Below are 24,022 nucleotides of genomic sequence, written 5' to 3'. Positions count from 1 at the left end.
CAGGGTTCAGTGCTAGGACCAATTCTGTTTACATTATACATGCTTCTCTTAGGCAGCATCATCAGAAGGCATTGCATACATTTTTAACTTTCTGTCTACTATCTGATTGGCCTCCTGGTTTGTGGGAAAGACCTTGGAAGCCCAGAAATACAAAATATTTAGCTCCTTATACTGCCCATACACAGAAACCGTGTGATTGTGAAAACATGAATGAAATGTTAAAAATTGGAGACCTTGCTCAAAAAACAAAAGAGAGAAAACAACAAAAAAACAAAGCTGCTTTTGGTAACAAGGATTTGGGTGGAAGTCTGAACAACACCCCCCTGAACAGATGGCTAAACAGCATGTGGTATTTGTAATCCCTGCTTTAGACAAGCTGGACTTTAGGCGGAGGAGGACTGAGCGCATTCGCAGAGAGAGAATTGAGTGTCCTCTAACCAATGACATGGAGAACAGGAGGAGACCCCGGGCTAACAGCCAATCAGATCCCATACGAAGAGGACGAGGCAGACCAAAAACAGTGGGGCTGAAGAAACAGGAAGAGGAGAAAGGTAAAACAAGTCATATTCACAGATGCATTTTGTGGCACTGATGTTTTTTTTTGTTTGCTCATTTTAGGGACCTTTTTTTTTAGTTTTGCCTTTGTTGTGTTGTCACAGTACAAATAGACAGGAGGACAAAAGAAATGAGCAGGAACTCACTAAATAAAGTGGCTATACAAACTATGGAATAATATCTATTAAATTACAAATGCATCCAATGAAAATGGGGGGAAACGGCGAGGTTAGATCTAGACTACCTGGCGCTTTGATATTGCCTTCTAGAGCTCAGTCTGCCCGTGACAGGAAAACCAGCATTGCCACAAACTTGTACACACGATAATTAAAAACCCTCTTCTTTTTATAATTTGCTTGGGAAATGTGTGCAACACTTTCCTGAAATAAACATACATGGAAATACATACTTACGATGGTATTTACAACTGAATATTTGGTGTGAGCACCTTTATTCCTCAGCACATCCTGAACACTCTGAGGCAGTTTTCTGTCATTTCTTTAAGTAGTCTTTAGGAAGTGGAAGCTCTCCAGGCTTCTTATAAGTAAGTACAGATACAGTTTCAAACTGGTCCTTTGTTAAGTGTCTCATATGCAGACACAGCACTGCTCACCACTTTTTATATTCAAATGATTTATGTCCATGTTAAGCAGCTTAACAGACAAAGAAATATGATGATCAGAAAGTAAAATATAAAGTAAGGAGGGTGGATCAAGACTCCTGCATGTTACTGTGTATTAGCAAGGACTTGTTTGCACATCTTGCACTGATTCTGGGTTGACTATGCAAATCTGCAGAAGCAGAATGAAATAAATTGCCTTTGAGTTGTGTTGTGGAAAATTTAACAATAACCTGCAACACACCCAGTGAGCTTGATTTGAAGTGGGTTTAATAAACACGTTGCAATGTGGAGAGAGCTCCCAGTGAAACCCCAGGGCCATCTCTGAGTTGTGGCCTCACATCTTACATACAGAGACGCAGACAAAGAACATTCCACATTATTTATTTGTAACAAATGTTTGGAGTCATGTCTGATTTTCGTTCCACTTCTCACGTGTGCACCACTTTGTGTTGGTCTTTCACGTGGAATTACAATAACACTGATTCATGTTTGTGGCTGTAATGGGACAAAATGTGGGAAAGTTCAAGGGGGCCGAACACTTTTCAAGCCACTGTAGATCTTGCCACTCTATCTATGCTGTGTACTGCACTCTTCACTGTTGTAGGGCCATCAGCCCATTTAAAAGGTGTAAAACATCTTGGGGAAACTAAAACAACCACGTTTAACTCTGGAAGAACAACCGCCTTCTTTAGGTGTTTCCAGCATGTTTGAGGCCGATCAAAATCCCTCAATGAAATGTGATGAACCCAAATCCCATCTTTACGGTGTCACACAATGTTTCGAAGTTCTGTACACATGTCAAAAGAAACCACAACTGCTGTTATGTTTATGTTTCCTCAGACAATGAGGGCCTAATGCACTTATGCACTGACATGCTGGAAAATCAGTCTAGCTACCCTACAAAATGAGCACAAGTTGCTGTAAAACCTGCATGCTATAATTACTCCAGTCACTTTCACTCATGCTCAGGACTCTAACGGAGTTTGTGATGTTCAGAGAGTTGTGTAAATGCATATCATTTGTAAAATGATTAGAAACGTCACACCACAGAATTTTTTCAGGTAAAACTGCCTGACTGTTTAATCAGGTGTCATCTGCACCGAGTCTGCTCTGCAGTCGCTGAGTTGGAGCTTGGCACGCTCTTGTTGGATTGATTGTTGGGTCCTTCACATTTCTCTCTTTATGTGCGTTTGTGTGCATTTTATTTTTACCTTTGTTGCGATCCTACGGACTTTTCTCAACCTCCACACGCAGCCGGCCACAGTTTCCCAACCCAATTTTCATGTGTTCTCACATTATCAACAACAGCCTTCATTTCTCCTCCATGCTCTCTTCCCACTTCTCACAGCTGCTGTGTCTCTCCCACCTCTGCAGCAGTTCACGGTTGTGGCGTGTCAGAGGCCAGTGGGCCGTTCTTCTTCAGCTTTGCCTTTTATCTTTCACTCTTTTCAGTCTCTGTCTTTGCCATTTCAGCTCCCAGTATGGCAAATGTGAAACTCGGTCTTCTCAAGTGCATTCACACACAGTGATGCCGCTGGTGAACCTCAGCTTGTGATCAGGAGCGCATGCTTGCATCCATGATGGCATTCGTACATACTGCTACATGCTGCTGAACCCTTCAGGGTTTAGGGCAGTGCTGCTGTCTGTTCACCTTGTTGACTCTTGAAGTCGACGCCGTTGCTCTCGAACTGCATTTTGTCTTCAGGGAGAGATTGCTTGTCCTTGAAGCTTGTTCTTCAGTGTAACATCTACCTGAAGGTGAAGCTGTGTAATATTCAGCCAAAGCACGGCTGGTGTGGTTCCAGTTATGTTAATCTATCATTTTGCTCCGGCCGCTGAGCTTGTGGAGGGCGCTGATCCAGTTCCGCAGCCACCTGTACCAACACACATATATTTAATATCATTTTCATCACTGCTCAATAACACTTTGCCTCTTGTTCTTCTATCCATCACTCTCTGTTGCACACACACTTCTCTTCACTACATTCCTCTTCTACAGCTTCTACACACTTCATGCTGCATGTATTCTTTCCCATATTTCTGAAAGAAAAAAAAATCATACAATCAAAACCTGGATTTGCCCGGACCACCCGAGGGGATCCTCCGACGGCCTCACTGGTCGCACTGCTGGGCTCAGCTTTGTGGACAAGCGCGTTCGCCGTCCGGCCTTTTCTTTCTGGTCCAACAGTGTTAACCACCATAAACTAAGGACAGAGTCCTTCCCACCACAGTCCTGAAGTCAGGCGTCGTATTCCTGAGGTTTCCCTCCCAGTGGTCCATCCAAAACAAAAACTACAAATAAAAAAACTTTTATCCCTGTCAGCATCTCTTTCTATCACACAACCATCTTCCACACACTTGGAGTTTTCAACCAGACCACGTAGAGGAAAGCCTCCCACGGCTCCAGTGGCGGTGTTGCTGAGCTCAGCTTCCTTTGTACGAACAAGCGCCAACTCTGACCTCGTTTTCTGCTTGGCCGTCACCTAAAGATTTACATCCCTGATGAGCAGAAGACGTTCCACATGCATGTAAACTGGTGACAGGAGTGCTCTTACTATGAGAAAGTGATATTGCTATAACTAATGTGATGTGATTAAATATGTGATTAATGAAAAAAGAAATCTGCCACCACAGTTGTCTTTAGAGCAAAATGCTTTTGAATCTGTATGTGGACCTTATATTATGTGCACATGCTCCATTTGCCAATTTGGTTTTCAAACACAAGCAATGTATTTATTTACTAACAGTTTCTGAAGTAATAGGTGTAAACTGAATATGGCCTTACAGTACAGATTGCTCTAGAATTTGCAGATACTGTTATGGTACTATGAGTCTGAGACTGCAGATACCTGAAACTATAGCCAGTGTTGTTAAGTACTTATTGCCGTGTGTGTGTGTGTGTGTGTGTGTGTGTGTGTGTGTGTGTGTGTTCACAGACAAACAGGAGAAGGAGGTGGATATATACGCGAGTCTCTCTGATGAGAAGGCCTTTGTGTTTTCTGTGGCATTGGCTGAGATCAACCGCAAGATCCTGGCGCAGAGACTTATCTTGTGAATCAAATCCAGAGTAACTAAGTAAACGGATGACCAAAGAGACGAGACCTCTCTGGAGCTGAACCTGGCTGTATTTCACTTGGATTACGAGACACAGTTCATGAAACTGCAAAGTCTTATCTCGTCATGGCGAGAAGGATTTGTGTTGGAATATCAGTTGCAACAACCATGGATCAGAAGACTTTTCCATGAAGTCAAAGAGAGGAAGAGCTTATATGTTATCGTATTCAAAATAAATGGACTGTTATGAAATGATCTTTACTGGAATGACCATGAAAAGACAATACATTTGCATACACGAGATTTAAAACAAACTGTCAGTAATTAGTGCTTTGCACAGTGCTCACCATATTTTATATAATGTTAGGAATCTTCTGTAGCCATGCTTCACATGAGTTTCACAATGCCTACAATGTGGATGGACTAAAAACTGCAGTCAGCCCAGTGTTCAGCTCTCCTGGAGGAAGGTGGATGTTTCTGAGGCAGAGACACTAATGTTGCTTTTCAAATCTGTCCAACTTTGATTCCTTCTGTTCTTTTTGATTGCTATTGGTGGCTTTTGATGTCCACAGTGAAGCATGAATCTGTTTGATTACTTTATAAAAATGTATTAAAGACAGTCAACCCAAACATTTGACATGTAGTTGGGACTCAAATGTTTTTCTTTTCTAACTTTTGGTTGTAACTGCTGATCCCATTTCATATGTCAAACTTTGGCTTGCAGCGCAGTTGCTTATATCTGTATTTGGTAGAATAGCAAAGATGGTTGTAGAACTTCCAGTGGGAAAATGTTCTTTAAATCTTATTTTGGCACTAGGTCGAGTGACTTTAGATAACACCTAAACCTAAGTGGCCTAATAAGTGTCCAAAGGCATTTCTTAACATGGATTACAAACAGTTGCTGTACACATGGGTTACTTTGAGGAAATACTGAAACAAAGCAGTTAGATTGAACTGAACTGGCTAAGGGAGAGCTCTCAAGGTCCAAATGTTTCATTTTAGGAGTGTTGTGTGTGTACAGTAGGAGAGTAGATTTGAAATGAAACCATCAGCTTTTATTCAAGGATTAAATAAGAATATAGAAACAAAAAAGATTTTGTAACAAATTGAGGAGATTGATTCAAACACCAAAATCAAGTGGACAGCACAGTGCAGAGCTATTAATCACACCACAACAGCGTCCATAGGGTTTCTTCAGCCAGTCAGAGTTAATCAGGTGACCATATCCCAGTTAACGATGCTTTTATTCATCTCTGGCTCTCTTCCACAGCATGTCTTTATCCCGTCCTCCTTTTTTCACCCTAGCTGGTCGTGGCAGATGGCCCCGCCCCTCCCTGAGCCTGGTTCTGCAGGAGGTTTCTTCCTGTTAAAAGGGAGTTTTTCCTTCCCACTGTCAAAGTGCTCATAAGGGGTCATGTGATTGTTGGGTTTTTCTGTATTATTATTGTAGCCAGTGTTGGGAAGGTTACTTTTAAAATGTATTCCATTACAGAATACAGAATACATGCCCCAAAATGTATTCTGTAACAATACGTTACGTTACTCAATGACAGTAACGTATTCTGAATACTTTGGATTACTTAATATATTATCATGCTTTTTACAACAACGTGAATGTACTATTGCTGTGTGATTTATTACTGTTAGTGAAGGTCCGCGACTCTGAACTGTAGTAAAGGGACCTCTGACTAATACGGCGGGGTCCCTGTCGGCTCGTAGCCGAAAAATAGCTTTACTTTGTTGTGTGGATCAACTTTTTTTGCGACAGACAGAGAGAGGCGTTGAAAGGCTGCTCCAACGGAACTTATTGTTTTCGGAGGAAAACACGAACACAGTGTACAGTCGAGTCTTAATAGCTTACTTACAACTGGGCTCGTCAGGCTCTCTTCTTGGCTGCAGTGGTTATTATTATATTTACATGCTTCCAGCTCCCGTTTTTGCTCGATGACTGCTCGTACCTTTCCACTCCCCTTTTTCTCCCTCCTCGCGCTCACAGACCCATAACGTGTATGGCAGTCCATTCTCCCAGCAGCACGGACTACACTGAACATGATGCTACATTCTTTAGAGCTATGCTTGTAGCATTCTGCCTGTTAGCTTAGCACAACAACAACAACGAAAAGGCGCTCTCTCACCCAGGAAACACACAGTCGCAGAGAGAGAGCGTTGCCCTGTAACCATGGCAACCATAACGCTGCCGCCTGGAACAACAGAACGTAGCTGTCAAACAAACCCAAACAGTCCTGACCCGCGACAAAATGAAACAGGAATGTACCGCAGTGTAATCCATTTATTTCAACAAAGTAACTGTATTCTGAATACCACCTTTTTAAACGGTAACTGTAACGGAATACAGTTACTCATATTTTGTATTTTAAATACGTAACGGTGGTACATGTATTCCGTTACTCCCCAACACTGATTGTAGCGTCTACCTTACACTATAAAGCGCCTTAAGGTGACTGTTGTTGTGATTTGGCGCTGTATAAATAAAACTGAATTTTCACGAAAACAAAACAGACTGAGATTAACAAACCCGGCATTTAGGGAACTTCCTGACTTCAAGCATTTTCATACAATGCCAAGGATTTATATCCGGTTACATTTAAAACAACATCAATACTTTTGTTTCATTATGTCCCTTAAAAGATGGAGAAACAATGCACTTTAAAGCTCTAACAATAACATGTTTGCATGTTATGATTGAGTATTGTAGGATTAGATTGCCTATACGTAATCTTTGCTTTTTCACTTTTCGTGAGCAAGTAGCACCAGTATTATGTACTAGAGTAAACTATCGTGCAGCGACTACAGAAAACCTGTGAAATCAACAAGGGAGATGTCATGATGGCTTCTTCCAACTATGTCCTTCTTCTACTGCATGTCAACTTCCATTGAAACTGGTTATGTGTCACCCTGTTCCACAGATGAGATGGAATAAAGTCTCAGGTCCGTAAGTATTTGGCCAGTGACACAGTTTTGTCATTTTGCCTGTGCAGACAAAATAATGTTTATGCGTTTCTACACACATTACTAAGAAAACAATTATCTGAAATAATCTTATATAGATACAAGTGTATATTCAAAATAATGTAGCAATAATAAAATGCTGGAATTGGAACTTTGAAGAGACGCTGCTGACTTATCCAAGAGAAATCATGAATGTGTATACTGAGGATGAACCCTGAAGTCTAGCACTAACATTCATGAGCCAGTGTGCATGTGTTAATAGTTTATTGCTGCTGAAGGAGAGAACTATTTACTTACACAGTGCTGGTGCTTAAGCTAAGCTCCCTTATGATTCTGGCTCAATCCAAATAACTATACATGTTATACTGTGACACTGGAATTATGAACAACAGTTACATTTTAAAACATTTTAAAGTAAAACATTCAAACATTGCAACGCTGCCAGTAAAAAGCATATTTTTAAGAACCAAAATGAATTCCTGTTTCTAACCAGTCACATTTGTAGGATTCATCTCCAACAGTTTAGCCTCGAATCAAACCTGATAAAACACTTAAGGATCACATGACGCATCATGCATTCATCAAGCCAATCATACAGTCACAGGGGATGACCTTATCTAGAGGCTGTAAAGAAACATTATTTAAAAGGAGTTCTTTTCTCATGACTGCTTAATGGAAAATGTATCTAGTATTTGTCTAATGCTTTAATAAATATACACATTTAATCTTGATGTTAGTGCACACAGTGTCTGATATGCAGATTAGTGTGTATAGAAGCTGGAAGTGGGACACTTGTTATCCATGCATGAACACACAGTTAGCCCTGTTTGCAGGAACAGCCAGGTATCTGACTAAAATGTTCAAAGGCTAATTAAGACAAACTTTGAACTCTTGCTAGATGAACAGTTAAACTGTGTCCAACCAAGACCTGCAACACCAAGGTATTAATAACTCTAAATGGCAAAAATATATGTTTTAATATCAGAACATCACAAGACCTCATGTGTAGTCTGTTAACACCCTGATACATGAATGCTGCAGCTGGAATGTAGTGCAGCAGCCATATCCATCTTTCCATTTCATATTTCACCAAGGCCACATGTGCCAGTGGGCACAGACCTGAGGTCAGAGTGGGGAAGTCAGACATCTGTTGATTTGCTCAGTTTCTTTTCACTGGAAAACAAAGCACACAAACACGATTTATAGAATAAGATCAGAAGAAAGTCCACAGAATGTAACATGCTCACATGCTGAAATATGTCACAATAGCCAAAGTACAAGACACTTCTATGGATTCACACTGACTGTTGGAAGTCAGGGAATACTCAAACCAGCACTTCCAGTTCCTGATTCCATCTCAGTTCAAAATGTTTGCTGTCTTCTCTTGACTACTACTACTACTACTACTACGCTACTTTTAAGATTAGCAAAAAATAAAGTTTCAATTCTAAGTATATAGTTAGGGCTGCATCAAGTGACCCTGAATCCTCCCTTAGTTATGCTGGAATAGACGTAGGCTGCCGGGGGATTCCCATCATGCACTGGGTGTTTCTTCTTCAGTCACCTTTCTCACTCACTATGTGTTAACAGACCTCTCTGCATTGAATCATATCTGTTATTAACCTCTGTCTCTCTTCCACAGCATGTCTTTATCCTGTCTTCCCTCTCTCACCCCAACCAATCACAGCAGATGGCCCCGCCCCTCCCTGAGCCTGGTTCTGTTCGAGGTTTCTTCCTGTTAAAAGGGAGTTTTTCCTTCCCACTGTTGCCAAAGTGCTTGCTCATAAGAGATCATATGATTGTTGGGTTTTTCTTCGTATGCATTATTGTAGGGTCTACTGTACAATATAAAGGAGGTGACTCTTGTTGTGATTTGGTGCTGTATAAATAAAATTGACTTGACTTTGCACATTTAGCTGTGATTCTACCTCTCAAACCTAGATTGTATGTAAATTGTGTACATTTAAAAATATTTATTGTGGCATGTTTTACTTAGGTTTAATAAACTTCATAATAAACTTTGTCTCTTTTTTCAGGTTGTACACTGAGACATTCCCCTTCAACTAGTTACACCATAGTAAAGGTGTTTTTAAGGAACATTTTATATTGTTAGCAGGGAAACTGGCTTCATCTCAAGTGTTTGGATATCCTTATAACATGTGGAAATGTTTAAGAGGCATTCTGATAGTATAGTTGTAAAACATAACTTTACTCTTACCGTAGCTCGTGTTTCAGACGAGTCAGTTTGTCTTGCAGACGTTCATTTTTCACTTGCGTGGGATTATCTGGGACGAACCAGGCTGCTATAAACTTGCACATCACTAAAACATGCTGGAGAAACACAAGAAAATATTCAGGTGGATATTTCAATGTTAAAAACAACCCAGTCTGAGCCACGTGTGATGAACAAACCTCAAAGAGGATGATAAAGGCAAAGCGCACAGCCAAGACCATCCAGAACTGAGACTTCAGCGAGTAGTCGTTTTCATTCCTGTAGTCTCTGTAGCTGCACATGTAACACAGTCCTGTTAATCACATCTGTGAATGACTCGTATATTTACACCAAGCAGAGTAATTCTGCTTATGTTAAAACATAATATATCTGTTATGTTTTAACCTTGAAGCACTTTGGTTTTAAATGTGCTATATAAATAAAGTTGGATTGTATTCTCACCTGCACTCTGTGATGCTGAAGTTATGCCTTTCCCAGGGATTTATGAATGCATCGAAGTTTGAACTATTCATATACGCTGTTGACAGAGTGTCATTAATGTAGCCCTCCATGCAGCTGCAACGAGAGCACGAAACACATGAGACGACACAGAAACCAGTCATCTCACATCTTCACATGTTTCTCTACCAGCTCAAATCTGACTGACTCTGTGTAATCGAGCTTTCCCTTAGCGCACGGGCCATAATGGTAACGATAGACAAGTCGAGGAATAAAGTCCGATGTGATTCCAATAACCAGACCATTAGCGATCACTGCCAGCACACCGATGGCCTCCAACAGCTTTGTCCACACACCTGCAGACATATTAAACACACATTATATAACATTTTCAACCCACAGTGAATGTTTTGTGCCGACTTATAATGGACATCAGTGAGTTTAATCCAGCTCTTGATATCTTATTGCTATAAAAAAAACAAAACACGAATACTGAAACTTTGAATTATGGATCAGTTTCTGAGTATTTGGAAACTGAGGCCATTTTGCTGGTAAGTCTCTTAAAATGACAGAGTGGCTTTATTGGATTCTAACCAGACAAGCTTGTTACAGGCACAGCTGCACTTATAACAAGCAAAAACGAAAATCTGAAAATTGGGACTGTATATAAAACTGGCTGTAAGTCTCTAATGGTTAATGCAGTAGTTCTGTTGAATCCTTGAAACGTTAAAGTCTGCACTTCACTGTAGTGCTGTACCGTGTCATGGTATAAACCCACACAGCTCACCGATGTCATTAGTCTTCTTGGGTACCAGCCGTTGCTCCAGGCGGACCATTTTGATAGCATCCAGACGGATCTCAAAGATGTTGTTGACGAGGGCTAGAAGGGGTGCGAGGGGAAATGCTGCCACGAATATGGTGGTGAAACTAAACTGGATCACTGGACAACACAGAGATAAGAATTTCATAGATTTGAAGTCATTTCAGAAAGCATTCACATTTGTTTCATGATGAAAGATAAAAACCTGGTGTAAAAAAAAATTTTTTTTCACCAGTTCAACAGTCAACTCAGGGCACTTTATGATTTAACCTCCTGGGACCTGCGTCCACATATGTGGACATCACTTTTTGGGTTATTTAGACCAAAATACTCAATTTTGCTCTACAAGGGCCTGATATCCACCTACGAGGACATTATGCTGCTACTGTTCTATCAAAATTTTAAACGAATGTCCTCATATGTGGCTCTCATTTTTCATAAAAACAAAAATAAGGTTAAAAAAAATAAATCTGGTAATTCTTTGTTTTTACATTCATTGGGCCCCAATCAGCCCAAATATCAAAGAGAAATTAAAAATGCTGCTGTGAAGAGTTCAGGTCTTAGGAGGTTACGGTAGAGATCTGAAAAACGTCCCTGGTGCCAGAACCCTGGCGATCAGATGATCCCCTCTGTTTAGGAAAGACATGAAGGACATGCTGGTGCCCAGTGATGTCCACTGGAGCAAAAGCTGCAGCTGATTCAGTTTGTCTCTAAACTGCATCTGCTCATGACTGTCCTCCAACATTTAACCTTTGCACAAACATGTCAGGCATTCTCACTCGGGTGCCATTTGTGTGAGAAACAACTGACCCTGTAATCAGTGAGTTGTTTTTTGAAGATGTGGTCAGGAGACTAAGAGCACCCACCCATTTCCAAAAATTCATTGAACAGGCTGAAGGCATCACTGCTGGCCAGGTGGTAGTTACGCAGCCATTCACGATGTTTGCAAATGTCACATGGTTCAATACATCCATTTTCCTCTCGACAAGCCTTCCTGTAACAGTGACCGCATTTCCTCTCCAGCTTCTTTGCAGCTTTTTCATTCACAAGTCTTTTGCACCAGCTGGAAACCATACACATGAAGAAGTACAACACATTGATTACACCATTTTCGATGAGGTCCTGTAGCTGCTGAGCCATTTCCTTAAAGGAGAGCTGTAATGAAAACAGCACACTTACGGTACTGTGAACTCAACGATGTTGTTGAGAGTCTGTTTGAGCAGCATGATCACAGCCATCTGGATAAAGAGGTCTGTCAGACAGCCGCTGGGATGACACTAGAACACACGACAGTGATGAGTGTTAGCACTCAAACATATATATGGATGTTTGATTATCTCCATACCTCTTCCAGTCGATGCCCAGCGAGACGCACATAGTTTCCTGGATGGCCATTTATCCTGTGACGAAACAACGTCACATAAGCAGTCAGCTGGGGGAACATCTGCTACGGTTATAATGCTCTCAGTATCATATCAGAGTAATGACAGCATGGTAAGTGTACAGTAACGTACTCTCCACTATGTTCTGTGTCGCTCTGTGAGGAAGATCTTCCAATAAGAGTTCATCCGCTGACCATTTTCTAGCTGACCGTTTGCATTAGAGAATTTTATTTTACCTTCCGACTTTCCAAGATGTTCATTTTTTATATATTTAATATTTTTTTATATATATTTTACAAATGCATTTGAGGAGTCTGAACAATGACAGGTTGGATATTTCTATACATGACTAAAACATAAATAACAAAAAGTAAAAATCTAACTTGGTTTGCTGTCAAAACCCAAGATCATTAGTCAGCCAATCATTTAAGCTCTACTTTGTCTGTCATCTTAATGTTTAAAATAAATAATAATAATAATAATAATAATACAGAGTACCTGCCCAGAAAAAAGGCCACATAAAAGAGAGAGGAGAAGAGGGTGAAGAACTGGAAGGTGAACATCTTGACTGTGAAGCTCCTCTCAGTAGCAGCAAGTGAGTTCAGCTTCTCTGAATACAAACACATGCACAGACAAACAAAATGTCTTATATTTCGTTTTCTCAGGAAAACATGTCAAAATTAGTTTATTACACATGAATGAGCTAAAATATAATGGCCTGCTTATCATTGCCACAGGCTGTGCTGTGGTTGCTGGCACCAAGACAACAGGTGCTTTAAAGCTTTCAGTTTATGCTTCGGAGCTTCAGCTGATCACAACAAAACCTCCGCCTACACCATCAGCCAGCCCAATGATCAGTCCCCACTTAGATCAGCACCACTCTTTAAGAGCACCCAAAGCTTTCCCTTTCCTGTCAGTAAACATCAGCTTTACTGACACGTTTTGCTTCTCCAGCTCATATGGCAGAAGGCCGTCAGGAGCAGAATCACATGATCTGTGTTTCCCCCTTTTTCTGATTGGTCAAAATAGTCTGGCTCAACTGTGAATATATTAATATCGTTATTGTTTGCAGTGAAATAAATTGCTTCTCACCAATATCACACAACTTCAGGGAGACCCATCTGTTGACCTGCAGGTGGAGTTAAAGACAGAAGTTAATTATCGGCATCACGTTGGTTGAATCCATACAGCAGCACTTTTCAGGAGATTCCAGTTAAACTGTCCTCTGTGTCTTTCAGCTTGAAGACTACATGTAAAGGTTTTTTGTCTAAAGAGCATTATCAGTTGAGTTCTATAAAAGGCAAAAACCCCATACCTGTTTTAAATTAGTCTGCTTTTGCTTTAATCCCCCTGAAGGCATGCTGCTCTGACTCTTTGGATCTCCTCGACTGAATATGGATAGAGCAGTGCTTGTAAAGGCTGGCACTGGCATGCTGGACGAGGATTATGTTGGTTTGGTCGAAAAGAAAGTAATATGTAGGTATGATTATACAGTGACAAACAGATGACTAGTGATGACCCTTGAACTGAATCAGCTTGACCCAGAGGGTGAGGGTTTTGGTCCAGACAACGAAAGCATTGATGGACAAATTACATCAGGTGTTTTGATCACATCTTGTATATTGACCTGTCAGATCAGTTTCAGGGGCAGGTTGAATGCTCCGATAGCTGTGAGACGCTCTGGCACAACAAAATTATTTTACTCACTTTTACTGGCTGCCAGGACTGCAGGAAAACAAAAGAAGTCAAGGATGAAGTGTCAAGACAGCAGAGACCATCAGACCTCATTGGCCCAGTGCAAACGCCCACGTAATAGTCGGGAGATTTCAAAATCCAACTGAAATGCGACTTCATGGGTAATGGTAAAGGTAAAAATCAGGAGGGAAAGAACGCAACTTAAAGAAGCGACTTTCTTTCCAGACCTACACAGACAATAAGGAGAGCAAATCTCCTGTATGTCTGTTGCCAGACAATGTGGAGCAGTTTTGATAGCAAGTTTCAAGCCAAACAAGTTTCAAATACACTATCCTTTGGTTTTCTGTGCATGCTTTTGAGAACGACAGCCTCTCTGTTTTAGAGGTTCACCATCAGTTGGTCCCCAGACTCATTACAGGGCAAAAGATGCAGAGGCTGATGCCGACTGTTCACTTGTGCTCCAAGTCAACACTCAAAGCACTTTATATTTTGAAAATGTACGTACAAATATATACAAAGCATTTCCTATGATTTTAAGTGCTTTCTAAATATCACACTCTGACAGTGTCAGTGTCTGGCCAAAGGCCATTTGGAAATGAGGCAGCCCACAGCAGCCTGAGCCACAGCAGCCCAGACTAGAGTGCTGCTATAGTAGACAGCAAACACAAATGGTAAATGGTCTGTATTTATAGCGCTTTACTCGTCCCTAAGGACCCCAAAGCGTTTTACACATCCAGTCATCCACCCATTCACACACTGGTGATGGCAGCTACATTGTAGCCACAGCCACCCTGGGGCGCACTGACAGAGGCGAGGCTGCTGGACACTGGCGCCACCGGGGCCTCTGACCACCACCAGTAGGCAACGGGTGAAGTGTCTCGCCCAAGGACACAACGGCCGAGACTGTCCGAGCCGGGGCTCGAACCGGCAACCTTCTGATTACAAGGCGAACTCCCAACTCTTGAGCCACGATCGTCCCAAAGGGAGACCACTGTGTGCTCCCCAGCTTCAGCTGGCTGCAGCCCACGGCAAGATTTACAGAAGAAACTTGTTCAAACAGCATGTTTTTGGCTCTGTTTAAGCAGGGTGTGCAGGTTGGCTTTTAAACTTAACATGCTGGGAGATGTTGCAGTGTGCAACAATGACCAATCAAAGGGGTCCCCTGGTCCCCTGGATAGTATTTTAAGCTGGTTAAATGGAACATGCTCTTCCTGTTCATTCTGCCAACACTGAGTGATGAAGATCCAGGTATACATACGCGGGTCATGATCTGAATGGTGATGTAGTGCAGCACAGCTCCAAGAAAAACAGATACAAGGTTGGCGTTGTCTTTCAAAAACTCCCATTTACTCTCAGACATCAAGGGCGCAGCGACAACTCGAAATACCACCAGAGCATGAGCGAGGCCAATAATCAGCATCAACTGCAAAACAATCACATCAACACATTACTTTTATTCAGTGGGCCACAATTTCATTTGGGTTTTTTTATTTTAAAAGTCTGATTTTTATTTTCCATAAATCAGGTTCATGTTCTTCAAGATCAATCCAGATTCTGCACCTGAGAGTTTTATAGCATTACAGTTCTTGTTTCAGGACTTTAAAGTGGTTGTGAGCTGGTTTTAGTCAGCGATGTGTCCTAGAGTTTCTGAGAAAATCCCACCAAGGAATGCTGCACAGGCCCCATCCCAAACTCCATCCACAGCACGTGTTCAGTTTTACATATTTAGAGGTTTAGATGTGTGATGCATGGTCCAGGTCTCTTACCATGAGTGTGACCAGGATGAGGACCAGGGTACTCCGTAGATAGGAGTGTCTGAACTGTTTAGCTTTGCAGTTTGGATCATTCACTAGTTCCATGATCAGTTCCTCCTGATGAGATGCGCACACACAGATATTCACACATTAAACATATATAAAGTAGAAATTTGTGTTAATATAAGGATTTTAACAAGAGTAGTAAAGGTTGAAGATGACAGAAATAACTTTATGTGACAAATTCAATGTCTTATCACTGCAGACGGGTGATGATTATCAGCTGATCAGAGTTCTTTATGCACACATGAAAGTCTTGAACTCTTCATGTGTGCATTTTGAGATCAGTGAATGAATGTTCGTGGTTAAGCTAAGTCAGTCATTATATGAGAGCAGACCCCAAACGACAGCATGTAACATTTTATTGTACGTAGACACAGCTAAAGGTCTTACCTCCTCTTCACACCAGTCATAGACCTTCCATTTAGAAACATGTTTAGCTCTGTGTCTCTTCCACAGCTCCAAGAACAGAGTGGCTAAAATGACACATTTTAATTCACCCAGAAGTACAAAAGAATCAGACATCAGATCCAATTTAATTACACATCACAGATGCTCAAACACTCACCCCAGATTGCCATGAACATTGCAAAAGCCACAGTGCCCTCATTGTCAAACAAATGTGTGACCTGTGCAGACACAACACGTGTGTGATGAAGAGCAAAATAATAACAATCACATCAAGAGCAGGACTGTTAGCTCTTCACTTAGCTCTGTATCATTGGGGGGGGGGGACTTTAAAGGGTTTTTGCAGCCAAGAAGAAGAAATACTGTCAGGAGGGGACTTTACAGCTGGTAGGTGTATTTTTGAATGTTAAATGATTTGAACTGTTTATGCATACACCTGAGACAGCAAATGAAAACAAGATTAACAGAAGAATTAAGGTCACCTTAGCATAGGTGCAGCTGTCTGACAGTTGCCATGTCCCACACCTCTTTTCACAGCGAGGACACATCGTGATGTTGGACTCGCACACTTCCTTACTGGGGACCAAAAGTATACATGATACAATATTAGGCCTTATAATACTGGTATGGCTCAGCCATGTATTTTACATTTTTATCTTTAAGATTGTCTGAGATTCATCGTTTTGTATAGAAACAATATAGCACATGATGTTATTACATAAGAGGGTTGGTGTTGAAAAAGGCGAGGCCATAGAGAAACACTATAACACCCAGAATAGCAGCTGGTACCAGCAGTTTAGTGTACCAGGCAAGCCAGAGGTAGTACAGAGCCACCTTCTCCCCGAAGTACGACCTGCAAGGAGAAACCAAACAAACACATGTTGGTACACTATAACCCTGCACGTTACCATTTACCCTTTAAAATAATGAACCAGGTCAAAGGTTCCCTTTCTGAAAACATGACAGTTTTCCTTCTCTGAAGAAATCCAGCGTAAAATCTATCATTGCTTTATGAAGCCAAGAGAAGTTGTTACGTTCTGCTAAAAGGTCCAGCAGATGTGCAACAGTAACAAGTGTCGGGTTGAAAAAAGGAGACAAAGCAGTAAACTTGGTAAATGGCAAAGAAACAAATCTCCATGTTCAAAAGGGTTTTTTATTTTAAACTAATGTTTCTATTACTAATTAAACTAAAAGAGACGACCAAGCCGCCATTACCTTTAAAAGAGGGAGAACAAGAAAACCAGGCATGGTCAGTACACTGCAAAGCAGGAGCAACCAGCCACCAAGCACACGGCTCACTAACTACAAAACCAACCGGGCTGTCTCACACTAGAGTGCACATTCAGTGCAACTGGATAGTGTAGTGTAGTGCACTCCTTTGGAGTGAGAGTTGCGAGTTCCAGTCCCACCCTGTATCCAGTGAGGGTCCTGGCTGGTCCCCCCGTGCTAAAACTGAGCCCTGGAATGGCGCACCACGTCTGCAGCCTGCCCGCAGCTCGGACACAAGCACCTCACTACATGTTCACTACATGTTGTACTGTGTATGTGACAAATACAATTTGAATTTAACTTTCTTAATTGCTGGTTAGAGTAGGCTGTTAAGTCTCTTCATCATTAATGTGCAGATTGTCACTGATCAAAGACGATCTGCACATTAATGATGGACGTGACTTTGCCGAGTGACGAGATGTTTCTCCCACTGAAACGCGACGTCCAGATGAACAGAATCAACTTTTGGGATCATGACGCTGTTAGACAGAGAGAGAAACCATCAAAAACAGTTACAGGGATAGACTGACTTGATGTCATTGACCGGCTGTCTGCTAAACAGAGCTGTCCATCGAGCCCATTTTTTCCTCAGCTCTTTCTGCTGCTTTCTCTGAAAGGCACAGGGAGGGGAGGGGGGACAAGGAAGCATCAGGATTTCTGTAATATGTTATACAAAGAAGATTTTATGGCCAATTCAAAGCACACATTGAAAGCTAATGTCTTTTCTCACAGTTTCAAATACTAAATTGTTCTCAGACAAGAGTTTCTGTACATATGTAAATATTTAATAAGGATCTTTCATCTGTTTTGTATTTTTATGAACTGATGGAGTTTCGCGCTCACAGAATCAAGTATGTTTGGCATTTATCAAGACGAAACACACTTTGAAGAGCCACAAACACGAAGACAATACTTGTATTTCTATTACACAATTAGTCATTAAATAAAATCTACAGTGCTATTAATGCTCAAATTCTTAGCCAGTATTCAGTGCTTGTTTCGTACTTTGTTTCTTTACTGTGCTTCAGAACTGAATCTGATTTCCTAGTGAGGCTGTAGTTTGAGTTGCTTTGCACGTTGTCTGAGAACATGGCGAGTAAAGAGCAGCAGGTTAGTCTTACTCACTTCATGAAGACAGAACATCGTTTCAAACACATCCTTCATTAACAGCTCTTCCAGGTTTTCTGACACAACAAAACATGTTTACATGAAAAAAAGTTGCACATTAACATACATACAGTACTTCCACGTTAGCTAAAGATTTACAGATTCTCTCACCTCCTGTGTTGATGTACGTGTGATGAAGGATGAAATGAACAATTCGGATCCTGGAGAAAAGATAAAAGGCTCAAATGAACACAGTGTGGATGCGTGGCGTTTTTAGGATTTATTTTTGGGCCTTTTTGTCTTTATTTGGCAGTTGTGTAGTGAAGAACAGCCAGGACAGAGGGGAAGAAGTAGCAGGGGAAACACACGGGCTGCAGGCCAGACTCACACTCAGGCATTGCTGCATTTCGATGTGAAACCTGACCCTCAGATTAGCACAAATGAAAGAACAAACCTTCCACGAGGAGTTTTATTAAACTGTTTCATTCTTGCATTGTGTAACAGTCCACAAAGAGCTCTCACACTAGTGTGCATTCAGAAAGTATTTGCATGCCACTTGTTTCACATTTTGCCATTGCAGCCTTATTCCACCTCACAATCCTACACACAACACCCCATAATGATCAAATGCAAACGCCTGCTAGGTGGCTGGGTTAATCCAGAGTTCTTTTGGGTTTGAGAAGGATTATGTTATTTATTGGTTCTCACCCCAACCGGTCGCAGCAGATGGCCCCGCCCCTCCCTGAGCCTGGTTCTGTCGGAGGTTTCTTCCTGTTAAAAGGGAGTTTTTCCTTCCCACTGTTGCCAAAGTGCTGCTCATAGGGGGGTCATATGATTGTTGGGATTTTCTCTGTATCTATGAAGCGCCTTGAGGCGACTTTTGTTGTGATTTGGTGCTATATAAATAAAATTGAATTGAATTGGTTAACAGTGTTTTGTATTTCTCTGCGTTTGAGTTTTCTTATTATTCTGACCCCTGGTATCGCTTTCTTATTTTATCATTTGTGTATTTCATCTTAGTTAGTTATTGATGGTTTAACTGTACATCTTTGTCTTTCCTTGCGGTGTTCTTAGTCTCATCTTTGTGTCGGTCTTCTCTCGATGGTTGTCTGTCTGCCTCCAGTTCATGGACCCTGAACAATGTTCAGTCAGGTACAGTAAGGTAAATCTGATTGAACATTGTGTTATTGTATGTTTATCTCACAATATTAGGAACCATGAGGCAACTGTTGTTGTGATTTGGTAATAATAATAATAATAATGATAATAATAACTTTATTTATATAGCGCTTTCAAACAAAGTGCTGTACAACTGTTTAAAGCTGTATAATTAATTTAATTAAAAACTGAACATCTTTGGAGAGATCTGAAAATGGCTCTGCATCGTTGCTCCTCATCCAACCTGATGGGACTCTGATGGAAAAGGGCTCAGCGGGGGGTGAGAGAGAGAGAGCAAGAGAGAGAGAAGAAAGCACCAACATCTCCTCCTGCAGGAGAGCCGTCACCTGGTTGCCTGGGTGACGGCTCCTTTCTCATCTCCACAACAGTTGCAAGAGTCAGAAACTTTCAGCAGGTACTGGTAGACTTCAAACATCTCACTGGGAGCACGTATGCCAAAAAAGTCTTTGTTGTCATGGGTAATCCTCTGAAACACACACATATACACATGCATGCGCAAACATTATCATCACTTATTCATTCAGCTGTTCGTGCTTTGTTACATCTGAGATTTTTGGAGAAACTCACAGTGATGTGTATGTTTTTCTTTTCCAGCTGTGCTATGAAGGCTTCCTGTCTCAAAGTCTTTTGCTCATTGTCCACTTTATCGGCGACCAGCACATAGTCAAATGTTCTGTGGGTGGGCTGTTCAAAGACAAAAATATATATTTGTATACATGTATATATGTATATATACACACACACATATATAGACACACACAAACAGAGAGGGAGAGAAATGGGAACATTGCACCGAGATAGAGCATGCAAACGAGACGAGAGACAAACCGTTTCAGAGTTTTATCCTGAACATGAGCAGGAGATAAACCTGAATGTTTCCACGTCTGATGTCACACAGCTTTGTATATTTTATGTCTGCATGTTACAGACGACGTTTGTCTGCTGTTATCTTGTTAATGTAGGGAAGTTTTAGAGAGCGACAGCAGATTCTTACCAGCGAACGAAGTAAAGGCTCAGCGTCATCCTTCGTGCTGCCCCACAGCTCGATATTTTCCTTGCACACAAACACACATACACAGTCAGTACTGAAATATACTCCACCACATGACATCATACTACACACATTTCCAATATATTGGAGACAAATTAAAGCAAAAGGCCTCTTTCAAACTTTTGAAACAAGAATTCATACATTTTGAAGTGAGAGTCAAACTCATAAAGTACAACACAGTTTGTCACTCGGTGCTCTTCTGGTAGCTGTTACAACAGAGCTACTATGAAGCAGTCACTGGCTCGGTACCTGGAACAACTTTGTAATGTGTTATGCATCTTCACACTATGAAACAGGGAGGCCATAACCACATATGTAATGAGTTGTAACACACTTACTCATGACTAAATACTGGAAAAGCAATGCTTACAAGCACAGCTGCCAGTTATCCTGCCTGGAGGATTTTCTTTCTTTAGCTAAAACACTGATTCTGAAATATGAATGTTTTTCATTTCCACAATTTTGGAAATATACGTCATTGTTCATCTGTAAAACATGCAACTCTGCACCTGTCCATGTCTGAGACGGATCATCTGCTGCTAACTGCACCTTCTTCATGTTAACACACACAAACCATTTTAATCACAATTGGATTCAACATTCAACACCAACCTGTTTCTGCTCAGCTTCTACAGTTTGCAGCTGGCATTACCAAATATACACCTAAAGGTACGATGTGCTTCACAAAGTCTTTAAGAGCTCCAAATGAAGTTCCACATTTAATGTTGAAATGGTTTATTATTAACGCCCTTTCCTTTTCTAATATCTTTCATGTACTTACTTAAAAAACAAAGAGTACTAAGACCAGTGTGTATTTATTGTAGAGGGAGAGCATTCACAGCAGGTTGGTCTGGACCGATAGCCTGCTTGTCATTGACCTGACAATTACAACCAGTTTCATTTTCATTAATCAAGTCAGAGTCCAGAGTCCAGCTGACATCATTACTGATGTAAATTTAGTTTCACCAAATCATCCAACACACGTTTATTATAGTCAGCGTTTGTTATGAGTGGAAGCAGGATGTCAGTGACACATTTCTAATAAACATCCGTACATTTGTAAAGTTTAGTAACATGAGCAGAGTGTCAGACTCTGTCCTCTCCGGCCTGTGGCTGCATGCAGGCCCAGACCTGCCCGGAGCTCCTTTGTTTCTGCTGCTTGTGAAGCTGGTATCAGTGTTAAGTGGCTCACAGCATTCACACAGTTACTATCTGTCAGTGGCAACCTTTAGCATGGGTGTGACCCAGTGCCCATCCTAACCTGAAACTGATTTACCAGCTATTGGGTTACTTTCTTTAGGTGCACCCTTTGAACATCCTGCTTCTCAAATACAAACACCGTGTTTTTACTCGGTGCTACATGTCAAGTCAGTACAGACTCGCCTGGCATTCTTCACACTAAACTGAGAATCAAGCCTCACGACAACAGGACAGGAGTTCAGACTGTTGAAATAATCTGAGAGTAGCTAAAAACGTTTCTACAAATCAATAATAAAGCAGTATTTTCTTGGTGGACATGATTTCATTCAGCTGCATTTCTATCCAGGTCAGTTTCCAGTAAAAAGCCAGAGTGGTTTCTGTGACGCCCATCTCTGTCAGAGGATGAAAACACAGGCGCTCCATTTACCTCGACCTTCTTGAAGAACATGCTGAAAGGTGCTTCAGAGCAGATGTGGGTTCCGTCTCTCGACACTTCTCCACCCAGCAGCTCAGCAGTGTCTCTCCATCACTGCCGCAGGAACTTTGATGGAAACTCTTTCTAAACCAGCTCGTAGCGCTTCACTTCCGCATATTTTAGCTCGGTGTTTGTCCGTGTGGCGGTACAGGTGTGCCTTTTTACCTGTAGCGCTGACGTCACATTTCAAAACAAGACTGTTGCGTTCAGGTTCCCCGGGAAGTGTAGTTCACTTGAGCATTCAAATCCTGAGAAAAACAGTACCTGTTCTCTGATCTGTGTTTGGCACGTTTTTAATTCCGTCTCCGTGTACGCCACACTGCACTCGCTTAAACTGTAAACGGGCTTCTGCTCTTGTTAATGCTTTAACTTTGGTTTTAAATGTCATATCTATCGGTTTTTCCGAAAAATAATGATATATGACACAGTGCTATACATCTATATATGTGCGTGTTAACTTATCAAATTTATACTCACTGTAATTAATTCTGTTGTGATCTAAACTGGCCACACAAATTCACCAAAGTCCCAAACTAACATAATGACTGGTCTGTAGGTCACCTCCTCAACCATGTAAGCAACAGCAGCTGCAACAGAAGGGCTCAGCTGGAGAGCGACATTGAGAATATTCTTCAGAGAAACCCTCAATCTTTTATTTTGTTTCCTCACTTTGAAATTCACAGCACAGCTTATTTATATCTGATCATTTAAAATAACAAAAAGACTTCCTCTTGTGTCCTTTGTGAAGGTGTCAGCTTCTCGACTACATGCAGCCCAAACTGCATGGGTGTATTTTCACAGAATCAAAATAAAATGCAATGACTGATTCATGGTTTCAGTTGGGGAATCTGTAACTGTGACTCCAGCCTGTCTGATGAAGCCTCAGCAGAGTGAAACTTGGAGCTGGTCTGTTTACATGCCATGTTCCTGTCCATGAGTTTTCTTCAGCAAGCCAAGCTACTTCTTGGAAAGACAACCTGAACACACCTTAAACATCGTCGGAGTTACTACAAAGCAGCCTTCCTTGTTTTAAAAAACAGAATCACATTTAAACTTTGCCATGAGTCTGTAACCATGACACAAACAGCAGGAACACTGTTCCTGCACAGCAGCACACAGTGAAAGGCCTCTGTCCTTTTCATGTTTAACAACACATTTCTAATTTGCAGAAGATAACAAAACTGCCGTCATCCCTAAAGTTGCCATGCAAAACTCCAGTTATAAAGCCTGCAGGTCAAGTACAGAACCATTACAGCATCACTGATACAGTCTGTATGCAAACACAGGCTGTTAAACACTGAGATATGTGGGAAGAACTGTAACAGGGAGTGTGCACAGACACACACTTTGTAATCATGGTATCCAGCTGTGCAGGATGTAGTTAAACTTAAAGGTGTGTTATGTAAGGTGTGTTAGCTAGTCTCAAAATGAAGGCTGAGTTTAATGTCACAGCTTCTTATTCACACTGAAATGTGAGCTCTATTTTTGATGCAGAACCTTCACACTTTTACACACACAACATGTGGGAAATAGCTCACTGTTACACTGATTCAATACAAAAAGCACCTGTTTGTCACCTGTGCAGCTTAATGCAGAACAACGCAACATCTCAGGCACAAATTCTAACCAACATATTGTGGCATGCAGAAAAGTGTCCATGTCATCTCGTCTTTATCCCAGAGTTCAGTAAACAAAACTTAGCACAAAAAGTAAGAGAAAAACAGAATTCACTTTCGCGTCCCATTTATGG

At 41.3% G+C, this 24,022-nt stretch overlaps 2 protein-coding genes across 2 annotated transcripts in view; one reads left to right on the top strand and one right to left on the bottom strand.

The window, feature by feature from the left end:
* Window positions 1-4,868, top strand: part of cunh16orf87 (chromosome unknown C16orf87 homolog) — a 33,728-nt gene extending 28,860 nt beyond the window's left edge. The window contains exons 3-4 of the mRNA XM_005753584.1: window positions 372-551; window positions 4,114-4,868. Of these exons, the coding sequence (XP_005753641.1) occupies window positions 372-551; window positions 4,114-4,232 (299 nt within the window). The 3' untranslated portion in view covers window positions 4,233-4,868. The remainder of the gene's footprint in view (window positions 1-371; window positions 552-4,113) is intronic.
* A 1,760-nt stretch (window positions 4,869-6,628) lies between these two features.
* Window positions 6,629-22,429, bottom strand: ano9b (anoctamin 9b). Its single transcript, XM_005753583.1, has 24 exons — window positions 22,225-22,429; window positions 20,541-20,600; window positions 20,114-20,230; window positions 19,873-20,012; window positions 18,539-18,588; window positions 18,386-18,444; window positions 17,791-17,870; window positions 16,710-16,844; window positions 16,474-16,567; window positions 16,152-16,212; window positions 15,977-16,059; window positions 15,536-15,640; window positions 15,028-15,192; window positions 13,167-13,203; window positions 12,573-12,684; window positions 12,038-12,092; window positions 11,872-11,969; window positions 11,559-11,755; window positions 10,660-10,812; window positions 10,081-10,228; window positions 9,876-9,989; window positions 9,614-9,707; window positions 9,420-9,532; window positions 6,629-8,374 (listed from the first exon to the last, which is right to left on the bottom strand). The coding sequence occupies exons 1-24, from the start codon at window positions 22,243-22,245 to the stop codon at window positions 8,341-8,343; spliced, it is 2,325 nt and encodes a 774-aa protein (XP_005753640.1). The 5' UTR covers window positions 22,246-22,429; the 3' UTR covers window positions 6,629-8,340.
* Between the last annotated feature and the right edge of the window lie 1,593 nt (window positions 22,430-24,022).

Source organism: Pundamilia nyererei, unplaced genomic scaffold, assembly GCF_000239375.1.
Source record: "Pundamilia nyererei isolate P.nyererei 1_Seehausen unplaced genomic scaffold, PunNye1.0 scaffold00441, whole genome shotgun sequence".
NCBI lineage: Eukaryota > Metazoa > Chordata > Actinopteri > Cichliformes > Cichlidae > Pundamilia > Pundamilia nyererei.
Note: the sequence above shows the minus strand (reverse complement) of the source record. Positions and strands in the feature narration are given on the sequence as shown.